The sequence below is a fragment of the Anneissia japonica genome, unplaced genomic scaffold (genome assembly GCF_011630105.1).
Source record: "Anneissia japonica isolate Jap-2015-1 unplaced genomic scaffold, ASM1163010v1 scaffold287993_len234700_cov117, whole genome shotgun sequence".
Lineage (NCBI taxonomy): Eukaryota > Metazoa > Echinodermata > Crinoidea > Comatulida > Comatulidae > Anneissia > Anneissia japonica.
Window position 1 is genome coordinate 145,017 of NW_022729488.1, and position 12,055 is coordinate 157,071.

General features: G+C 34.1%; 1 protein-coding gene across 1 annotated transcript in view; it reads left to right on the forward strand.

Moving 5' to 3' along the window:
- The first annotated feature begins 1,621 nt into the window (after positions 1-1,621).
- The window catches only part of LOC117114695, a 30,023-nt gene continuing 19,589 nt past the window's right edge, over positions 1,622-12,055 (forward strand). Inside the window, exons 1-6 of the mRNA XM_033258383.1 lie at positions 1,622-1,716; positions 2,086-2,122; positions 2,507-2,555; positions 3,207-3,536; positions 5,168-5,392; positions 8,316-8,537. Of these exons, the coding sequence (XP_033114274.1) occupies positions 1,622-1,716; positions 2,086-2,122; positions 2,507-2,555; positions 3,207-3,536; positions 5,168-5,392; positions 8,316-8,537 (958 nt within the window). The remainder of the gene's footprint in view (positions 1,717-2,085; positions 2,123-2,506; positions 2,556-3,206; positions 3,537-5,167; positions 5,393-8,315; positions 8,538-12,055) is intronic.

Sequence of the window (12,055 nt, forward strand, 5' to 3'; positions counted from 1 at the left end):
TAGAGTAAAAAATTCAGGGTTTAGGGCCAAATGAATCATTTTCCTGTCCCAAAAATTTTGCCATCTTCTCAGGAAGGGATTCATCCCCTCGGCCCATCTTCAGAGTTATATTAGGCCTGTGCTTTCTTTCGTTGAGAGGTAAGCAATTTTATTTATTTTGCAATAAATAATATCAAGATGTGTGAGGCTGTAAAATATCCTCAGCGTAAATTATTGGGCCCAGAAATCCGTTACCGCATTTCGAAAATATGAGCCGATTTCCATAGATATTTTTGCAGAAAATTGAGGCCTTCATACATAGTAGGAACACAAGTGTTTACGATTCTGCGCATCTATTTTTCTGGGGGTTTTCCTGTGCAATTTAAATTTTGTTTGTATCCTGCACAAAAAGAAATACATTTTGAAGTTATTCATTGATTAAGATACTACATACAAGTGCAAACATACGATATGGTGACCTCCTTCTCCAAATAACGTCATGTCAGCGGCTGAGAACTAGTGTATCGTGGGAATAAACTATGCCTGTGAAATTTTTACTTGCAGTTGTCGTGACGACATCTTTCAATCACGAAATAGGAAAACGATTAACATACTCCTACATACATAGAATATTATTAATAATATTTATTTTATTTGAATTTCTCTATATCATACTTTATTGAAATTCTATCAAATTAAATAAAGAACTATAATTGGATTAAAAATAGAAAAACATTTTTGCGTGATCAATGCATAGGAAAAATACTTACTTTTGTTTTTTTTATGATTATTATACTATATAATATTAATAATATTGGGACAAGTAAAATTGTTTTCAGGACAAGTGCATTTTTGAAAGCTTGAAAAACTATAAAATTCCCTCATGCCTGTAAATCATCCTTAAACCAAGGAAGAATAAAATTAAACCAAATGAGTTCAATGAGATTAATTAAATGTTTGTAACAACCATATACACACAAAGGCCTGTTGTTATTTTTTTAAATTAAATGTTATTGTCATGTGTTTTGTTAATTTGTGAAAATATAAAAATGGACATTACAATATCGCATTCTTTATACAGATTGAATAAAAATTATATATTGATATAGCAGTACACAAACAATTTCTACTCCAGTATTAGGACTAACTTTACCATTCAAATATATAAGTTATAAAAGTATATGCCAGCGTTCTACAAACTTTTTACTTCACAGCCTATTTACGATTCTAGGCACCAAGCTGCGGCCCAGCAGCCCAGTCGGTTGAACACAGTTTCTCACATATACAGTTACATGAGTTATTGCCAAGTTCTTCAACAATCTGAGAGTTCATATAGATGCAGGACTTTAAATGAAGTCATGTTTCACAACTGCCACACACTTGCTTCCACTTGCATGCCTTAGAACACACAGGAAGCAGTGTAAATTCACTGTTCCCTGGTTTGGTGTATATCACCACTAAAATCCAGCATTATCGGTGATGAATATATTTGTGACAGAATCAGTAATTTAGACATAGAGTATCAGTGCTGATGGTGTTTGCTGAACGGTATTCTGCCAATGTGTGGCAAGGTGACATTTTGATGAATTAAAGAAGCTTCCACAAGGGCTTTGAAACAGTTCCACATAGCAGGAGATGCAAGATGAATGAAGGGACTAGGCCTATCAAAGCAAATCAAGCGTCCACAATTATAGGTGGCTGCACTAGTACCATCACTGTAACACTGCAATCACAACTGTTAGTGAAATACTTCCAAATGTGTAGCTTAAAGTAGGAACTAAAACAGCCTTACCCTGATCTTGAACATATACTGTAGTAAGGGACAGTCAAGTAGGTAGGGGTAGAATCCATGAGGCAAAAAGGCAATCATCAACAGCCAGGGGAATGTTATTAGGTTTGGTCCGGGCATCTTTAATAATCTAGGCAGCACTGTGGCGGCCATCTTATTGCACTGTATTGTACTTGGGTGGGGTCAGAATTTGGCCTGGGGTGGTTGGATTTTCCCATTACATGAGTCCAGGGGGTGTTAACCTAGCATACCATTAGGTTTCACCATTGTATTATTATTAATAACTACATCTACCCTGATTATTTTTCACTTTGCAGGAAGGCAATGTGGCTGTTACCAAAAAATATTGTAATTGTAAGTCTTTTCTTATTTAATAATACATTTGAGAAATATTATTCTAGATGTAGAATAATACTTAACTGTCAATTATCTATACATTATGAAATAAATAGATATCAAAACAGTTTTCTTAAAACACTTCAGAATGTAAAATATTGTAATTTATTAAAGATTCAAGAACATTGTCATACAGAAAGTTAACTTGCTCGGTAAGATTTGAAAGTTGGAAAAATTTTTTTACAAAACACAATACACATTCAAAGCCATAAAAAATAGTCTTAAAAATAAACATCAAACTCTAAGAAGAATAAAAACATGAAGAAACTTTGAATATTAATTAATAATAATGTAGTGTAAATTTGTATATTATTTCTTGGTTATATTCATTGTTTATTTCAGTTGTTACTACTGTATTTGATTTTACTCCTGTTGCTGAGTGTACCTAATGGTAAGTTTAGTCAACTCTGTAGAGGTTGCATGTCATACTTACTTTTGTCGCTATCATCATGTGTTGTGTAATAATAAATTTCCTCAAATATTCATACTCATGACAAGAACATGAAATATTGCCAGCATCTTATTTTGTATGGCCTTTTCACTTTAATGTCATTGTAGGCCCTTTATGGCCAACAATGTTTTGTAAAGGTTGTATGATATTGAATAAAGGTGCCTCCTTATTAATTGACATGGTCATTGGTCAATTTTGGAGTCACATATTTTATTTGTAATACAACTGGAGCAATTGTATATTTAAGTCAGTAAATAAATCCATACCAAGTAGATAATTATAAGAATTCAAATTTGTGATGATCATAATTTTTCCAAGACAAAATTTCCATAAATTATAAGAATATACATCTCAATGTGGATTATAACTAAATCTTTAATTTTAAAGAAGTACACTTTGACATATTAATCACACAAAAAAATAACACTTTGATTTTTGATATTTACTGTACAGTATATATTCTTTAAAAAATCAAATTCTTTCTTTTTGTTTAAGTTTAGCATATTGTGCTGTAGCAAGTCTCATCCTTACTTACAATTACATACCGTAATTATAAAAATTCAAGTGTTTTTGTGTATGTGTTTTTTAAAGTATATAGCCAGTCAGTTGTAACATCTAATAAAGTGGCCAAAGAAGGTGATGGTGAAGTAGTGATACCGTGTGACTATTCACAAGTCACTAATACACCTTTGTCTGTCATATGGAATGAAGTAAATGAAACTGTAAACATTATTACATTTGGTATTGTAAGTAATGTAGAGGAAGTTAATGGCCGTTACAGCTTAAGAAGAACTCCTGGGAATGCTGACCTGGTTATCACGAAGCCAGTAAGGAATGATAATGAGAGAAGATTTCAATGTCAAATACTGTCAAGAAAGGGAGATTTCATATATTCAGATTCTTCCATTCTCACTGTAAATTGTAAGTATTGCAGATTATATCTCAACATTTATATTCTGTATTGATTACATTTTGATAAAAGTTGCTCACAAAGTTTAAAATTTGTTCTGTAAAATAACTGAATATCAAGTAGATTCAAAATAGATGTATTCATCACATCGATAGTAGAAAATAAATTCGTTCAGATCAGCTTTTTCAATATATGAAGTTGATCATATCAATTGGTTTGGGCTATTTTGACCACATAAAAAAACATTTTTAATACTAAGTGTGTGTAAGAAAAACAAAAACGAGCAGATTGAGCACGCTGCACAGCGCAGTGTTTGGGCGATTTCATTATCCGAAAAGGGTATATAAAAATGAACTTTTTAAACAATCAATCATTAGTGAAACACTATTAAAAATGCATTCCCAGTTTATACATAATACTGTAGAAATAAGATATGCCCACTTTCAAGCATATTCATTAATGAATTTTAACAAGTCTTTGATACAGTATATAGTCCTTATCTGACAAGACTTGTTCCACCACCAGAACTATAGGAGTGAGCTGGCCGCGACTCTGCCAATATTGTTGGCTATGATCACGGTGCCTCTGCCTAAACCGCTCAGCCATTTGGCTCGCCTGATAACGTAGTTAACAGTTCATAAATGCCATAAGCTCCTAGCGAAAAGCGGCTAAGCCCCTTCGGACCCCACCAGGGGGTCTTAACCCCTGGACCCTGACCAAGGCCCTACGTGCCTCCTGGCCCCAAGCATCTGTTTGTTCACTCCGCTCGCGAACTTAACCCGCGCTTCTCTCGCATATTAGGGCTCCTAATAACAGTGAGCGCCAGGGCCCCACAAACTTTGTGACGCCACTTGCCAATTCCCTTGGCTGGCTGTGAGCCCGGGCAGTTTTTGTTCTTGAATGCTTTTGATAGAAATAAAACAATGATGGAAGAAAATTAGGTTAATTTTTTAAAAATATATATATATATATACAGTATAACTGATCACAAGAAACTTGCTTTCTGTTGCTGCGTCAACCTAAACAATCAGATTAGTGTAGACAAAGTTATAACGTTAAAAAACGAGCCCTCATAAGCCAGTTCAAATCCCACTGAAAACACACTAATATCGCCTATGTTTTCGTAATTGAACCAAAAAATGATGTGGCTAAATATTTGAAAGCAAGTATTTTGTAAATTGTTTACAATGGCTATATTTATAACGTTCTATAAACTGTTTCTACCTAATTTATCCGACCTCTAGTAGAGTTACGGATTTTGTAGCAAAATCAGAAGAAGCGCTAATGGTTAAGAGAGGCACTTTTGCAGTAAAGTAGACAAAACAAATTGATATGTTTGGTTAAAATTTTTGGATATATTACAGTAGTAAAGTAAAATTTTTGTTGTGATAATGACAGGATTATAATACATTTTAAAGTTTATTGATGCTCTATGGATCCACCAATATAATCATAACATATTGTTAATTTGGACCAATAGAATTAGAAATTATAGTAAACAAAGTGATATATTTGATAGATCTATTTTTGTTTTTAAATTAATATCAATTAATATCACTAAGTTAATAATGAGTTAAGTGTAACCTTACACTTGTACAGTATTTGTTTTAAGTATTTATTTGAGTACTATAATTTTTATCAGACCTAGATGAGCCTGTACTGTCTGCCTCAGCAAGCAGTGTCTATGAAGGTGAATCAGTGGCCTTGACCTGTACTAAACCTGATGGTGACCCGGAACCTAGTATCACATGGTATAAAGATGGACAAGCACTCAGCACCACAGACACCAATAGATTTACTACAAGCGAAGTTGCTCTTGAAATACACATTGAAGCTGCAAGTGCAGCTGATGGTGGCAGGTATACATGTAAAGCTGAAAGTGATCAATTCAGGGGAAAAGAGGGGAAAACCAGTAATCAAATTGTCTTGAAAATAATATGTATGTGTATATTTTAATTTTTTCTTTTTATCTGTTAAATTTCAATTATTAAAATTTTCATTTCAAGCGTATTGAAAAATAATCAGTTAATGAGCACCTCTTTTTCAAGAAAGTGTGATGCTAATTGTTTTTTGGTCACCTCTTGTTATTGTCAGGATCATCATTGGTGATCCGCTCCGCTAGCGGATCACCTCTTGTTATTGTCAGAGATCTTTTTTTTTTTCCCATTTTTTGTTAGCACGATATCTAAAAATTGGCACGAGATTCATACATGCACGCTTCAACAAACATTTAGCTTGGCCTGGAATAGTCACAATAAGGTTTTCATAGTGCGCAGTTATGCATGACGTCATCTACGCGCAATTTTGCGTTCTTACATTATCGATCATATCAGCCTAACCAATTGCCATTTCGAAGTCGTATTAAGTGAACATTAACTTCAAGTCAATGTTAAATGTAATGTACCCTAATTTTACGCGTGCGCGTCATAACCTTCGTGTACGCATGCGTCAAAATTTTAAAATGCTCGAAATCACATTTAGATTAAATTAGATCACGTTTTAAGCCATTTTGAGCATCTCAAATTTTTTTGAAATTTACCACTACGCATGCGCATTTGTACGCGCACAGCACGTATGGAAGCTAGAAATTAATTTATTTTTGTCACATTTTGGGTTCCTGATATTGTTTTGACAAGTTTCCAATCTTTTCAATCACTCTATGGCTAATAACAATGCCGTACGCACGCATCAAACATACAGTAGTGACCTTTGTGCGCATTTGTGCCGATATACAGTGAAATTTTGCTAAAATCAGGCCTAATTTTAAACAGTTACAGCTCTTTAAGATGAAAGGTGACCCCCAATTTTTATTACATATTCTGAAAGCACATGAGTTGTAAATATGATTTTATAGGTCATAATGCCTGATCGGACATTATGACGTCATCATATTGCCATCTGAATTCAACTAACTGAATATTTTCGATGACCTCATTTTAACAAATGCGCATTTGAGCGTATCTCGCTTATTCTTGATCGATTGTCTTCCAACTTAGAGTATGTTGTAGCTGAGGCAGTTCTCTTTCATATATATTGCATTTTTGGTGATCCGCATCTAGTGCGGATCACCTCTTGTTATTGTCAGAGATCTTTTTTTTTTTATTCTACATTCTGACAAATAACTGTTCGCACGATATCTCAAATTTGCCGAGAGCTACGCACAAAACGACTACAACAAAACATTTGGCTTGGCCTGGAATAGTGACAAGCATTGCAAGGTTACCAGAAACGTGTGACGTCATCTACGCGCATTTTTGTGTTTTTTACGCAATTTATTATATCAGCCTAACCAATTGACATTTCGAAATCGTATTACGTGAGCATTAACTTCGAGTGAAGGTTGATTGTAATGTACACTCATTTTGCGCGTGCGCTTCATAACGCCCGCGTACGCGTGCGTCAAAATTTTAAAATGGTCGAAATCAATTTTTGACTAAATTAGAGCACGTTTTAAGCCATTTTGAGCATTTCAACATTTTTAAAATTTTTGGCACCGCGTGCGCATTTTTACATGCGCGTCACGTACAGAAGTTAAAAATATTGTTTTTTTAATGTTTTAGGTCCCTGACACTGTATTCACAAATTTCCAATCTTTTTTGGTCATTTAGGGTCAATAGCAATGCCGTACGCGCGCATAGAACATAAAAGTACATGTGCGCGTTTTTTTCGACATATAGCAAAAATAGGCCAAAAACATACCTATTTTCAATCAATTATAGCTCCTTAGAATGAAAGGTGACCCCCAATTTTTATTACATATTCTGAAAGCACATGAGTTGTACATATGATATTATAGGTCTTAATGGCTGATCGGACATTATGACGTCATCATATTGCCATCTGAATTCAACAAACTGAATATTATCGACGTTGTCATTTAAAAAAAATGGGCATTTGAGCGTATCTCGCTTATTCTTGGTCGATTTTCTTCCAACTTTGAGTATGTTATAGCTAAGTCAATTCTCTTACATATACGTACACTTTTTTACATTTCGATGACGTCATCATGGTCAAAATATAGGGTTTTGCTTACCCCCTTATCTTTCTTTCGTCAAACCTTTGATGACCCCATAATCACCTTAATTAGTCGTGATTTCTGAATCATATTTAGTGGGTATAAACTTCAGGTCATGGTTAAATGTTATGTACATTATATTTTTGTGCGCGCGTAATAACGCGAGCGTTCGTGTGCGTCAAAATTAATATATACTTTATATCAAGTCTTTTTTTTAATCAGTTATAGCTCCTTAGGATGAAAGGTGACCCCAAACTGTTCTTACATATTCTGAAAGCACATGAGTTGTAGATATGATTTTATATATCATAATAGCTGATCGGACATTGTACGCATGAGTAAATCTTTTAAAATGCTCCAAATTCTTTTTTAACAAACTAAATTAGCGTATTTTGCCATTATCAGCATTTAAATATTGTTCAATCCGCACCGCGCACACTTCCTTATGGGTCAAAGTGCGGCAGATCACCTAACTCGTCCTCAGTGACGAGTTCAAATCTAGTTACTCATTGTGGTTTTATTTGTCACGCACAAGTATCATGTCCACTGATCATCTCAATGGGCACATTACCATTTATTAGAGTACAGTTATTGTATCAACACCATATTAAATGTTGCTGTATCAAATGAACGTGTGGCTTCACGTTTCCTCTCTATCGCAATAAGGACAAATTTTCAGGTAAAGGTTGCTAGTTATTTTTTATAATGTATTAAAAAAAACTTGAAAAAAGTTTCCCATATTAAACAAACCTGATTTTTTTCTCAATTATAATAGATCTTACAGTTACATTTGAATCAAAAGATGGCACTGCAACATGCACTGCAGAGGGTCATCCCAACCCGTCTTCTGTAATGATATACAAAGATGGGGAAATGATTGAGAATGGGACACTTACTGCATCTGTGAAAATTTATGAAGAGATTTGTAAATCAAACATCACATGCTATGCAGAGAATGGAGAAGTTAATGCAACAGAACCACTGAAGACCTGTAAAGGTAATTTAAAATTAAGCCTTTTGCTGCGTGCCCGGTACTACCGGGGGCACGCAGCAAAAGGAGTATATGGAGTATTATATGGAGTAATGAATTGTTGCGAAAAACTCATCTTGCAGTGATTTTTTGGAATTTTTTTTTCACGATTCTGCCGACAAACATGGAATTTTGTCTGTTTTAGAATAGAATGATGAAAATAATTCAAACTATTGATTTTTTTTATTCATTTTATGTATCTTCACCATTATCCAGTCAAAAAAAAAAAACAGCATCCCATAAGAATTTCTATCTTCTTTTGCAGATTAATGAAAATTTTCAAAATGGCCACCCCAAGGTCACAATGCCACCTAATTAAAAATCCAATTTTAATTTTTTCTTATAGGCCAAACTTTTTCCCACCCCAACACACAAAAACAATTTCCAAATAACCTCTTTTAGTCTTTTTTTTTTTTGGCATTTATTTAAAAATAACCTTTTTCCTAAAAAGGCCCAGCAGTGGAAGGGTTAATTATGTTTATGCTACTTTATATACCAAGATTTAACTTATAAGATGTTAAAAGGCAATATTTTAAGTTTTGGAAATGTAATACCAGACCATGGATTTTAGCTCAGTTTTTACCATTTTGCTATAAACCAAAATGCATGTAATTGTGGTAACAGTATATACTACAATCAGCAGTATTTATGTAATTTCTATAGCATTTCATCCAATGGATAGTCTATATCAATTTGCATTTACATTATAAATTTTAATTATGATATTAAGTAACAAGTGAGGGTATGTGTCTGTTTGTCAGTATCAGGTCAACATGGATGTATCTGATAAAATTTGAATACAATTAATGGTTTGTATTTGCTTGAAATGCATGTTTTGGTTAAATCAGCACTATAACTGTATAATTTTAATGTTTATTATTTGTTTTACAAAAATTATATTGGGATGTATAGAGGTTAGTATTATTTGGATATTGAACTGTGTTTTATATATGGTCCAGTTATACTTCAAAACTGATAAAACTAAATAAAGATTATATACAATAACCTTCAAAGTAACAAAAAAGATAAATAACAAGATAAATTAAATAATGAATTAAAACATTGTACCCCAAGAGAAGAGAAGAAACAGATAATATACTTAATTGTGTACACGTATGTATGCTTTATTCTTGTGGCCAAAATCTTTATGCGTTTTAGTCTCGGAACTGAAGAATGGATCACAAATAAAACATTTATGTGTGTATGTACAGGTTCACATACAGGTATTCACAAATTAGCATGAAGAGCAGGCTATTTCGAGGGTTTAAATTTGCTTTATGTGCATGTTTTGATTAGCTCAGCATTATACTGTATAAATTATATTTGTGTAGACCAAAATTATTTTGAACATATGTATGGGTTAATATCATTTAGCTATTGAAACCTTTTTTACAGATTTTGTTTCACTTACTGTAATGTAGTTTGGGGAAACTGTAATCAAACTTCCCTAAAAAGGACACAGACTATTCAAAATAGAACTGCCCGATTTGTGTGTGGTCTGAAGTGGGACACACCAAGCAATGAGGCATTACAAAAGGCAAATTGGTGTCCTCCTTCAGACCAAGGTATTCCTCCATGGGTATGCATAGCATACCTTGCTTGCCTTGATGGCCCACCACTGTATCACATGGGTTATGGCATCACAGAACCACAACCAGTGAACTTCATTTGGGAATGCTATATGCAGCATCCTATCTGGTGGACAAACGTTTCTCACTAATTTAGTATGACCATGCAGACCACCAGGGAGGAGCATTCTTGTAATCATATTTTATCCTAAAGTATGGATTGGCTTGTTGGCTATTACAAGTAGCAGGTACTTTAAAAACATAGTAACATAATTATACACTCACAAACCTAGTGGCACCATGAATTGCACATCACAACCAGAATATGTAGTAAAACTGTTATTAAAAAAAATACATATAGGCAGAAAAAGAAATCATTGGCAATTTCAAAGGGTTGTTGGTGGGGGGGGGGGGGTGTTGCTCCTCCTGAATTTTGAAAAGTATCAAAATTTAAGTCTGACATTTCTGACCTTCTAGAGGTACCGTAGCCATAAAATCTTGTACTTCAGCCCCAACCATAGTGGGCCTGAGGTGGTCTATTCCATCTGAAAATGTCCCTAGGGCCCCTCTTTTTTAAATTCCTGATCTGCCACTGAGTATTTCATGTCCTTTTCAATGAACATTGCTGCCACCTAAGCATAAAAATGTTAAATAACCACGAACTCGCTGTAAGGTCACAGTATGCCAGACTAGTAATTCCACCATCAAGTTTTCTCCTTATAGTATCAGCCACAGCCAGACTTTTCAGCAAATTTTAACATATTTCCAAAGCTTGTGGAGTGTGTGTATGTGATCAGATTGACATGTAGTGAATACTACAAGGACTACAAACATTTTAGCTTTACCAAACACTTCGTTCTAATCACAATCTGTGACCCGTAACAGTAAAATGAAAATGACTCGCTTTTGGAGATTTATGCAATTTTGCATAATGAAGCTGAGATAATTGCGATTTTGTGAATGTAAATCAGTACTGCTCTATGCTAATGTAAACAAATAAATAGTGAGATATTTATGGTCCAGACGTAATATAGTGTCCAAATTGTTAGTACATGTTTGTAATCAGTTTAACTTTCAAAACCACATTTCATTTATCTGTAAATCTGGATATTTTCACCTTAGACGAATTTGATCTATTCGTCCATACATTTCACGCTCCGCTGCTGAAGTACTTGTCCATGATTTTATCACCTTTAAAATTGATTTCTGTAACTCTTTATTGTATGGGACCTCTACTATTCAATTAAGACCCTTACAAAAGCTTCAAAACTCAGCAGCACATGTTGTCTGTCTCACTAAACTTTGTATCATGTTTCACCTATCCTCAAAGACCTTCATTGGCTACCGATATGTAAACGCTTAAACTTCAAAATTATTCTTCTCACTCATAAATACATATATGGCTACTCCCCACACTATCTGTCTTCATCAATCTCACAACAATTATCTTCACGTTCCACAAGACAGTCAAATTCTCTCAGGTTATCTGTCCCCAGAGTGCTGCATGTTAGTACTGGCGAACGGTCTTTCTCTTTTGCTGCTCTGAAATTATGGAACTCTCTTCCACCTAATCTTAGATCAACTTCTGGTACTAATGCATTCAAGACCCTCCTTAAATCCTATCTCTTTAATCAATAACTCTTTTATCTTTAAGCGCCAGTGACAAAAAATTATTTTTTTTAACAGGCGCTATACAAATTCTCCAATTTATTATTATTATTATTTCCCCCATCTATCGGATTCTATAAAAAAAAACATGAAACACAGAGATCTTTGTGTTTGGCAGTCAAGCGTTAACACGTCGATCTCCATGTTTGGCGGGCAGAATGTTAATATGCACCAAGGGTTCGTTCGGATGAGAACAGTAAAAATTTACATATAAAACAAGTGGCCTACCTGTTTTCGCAGAACTTTGCT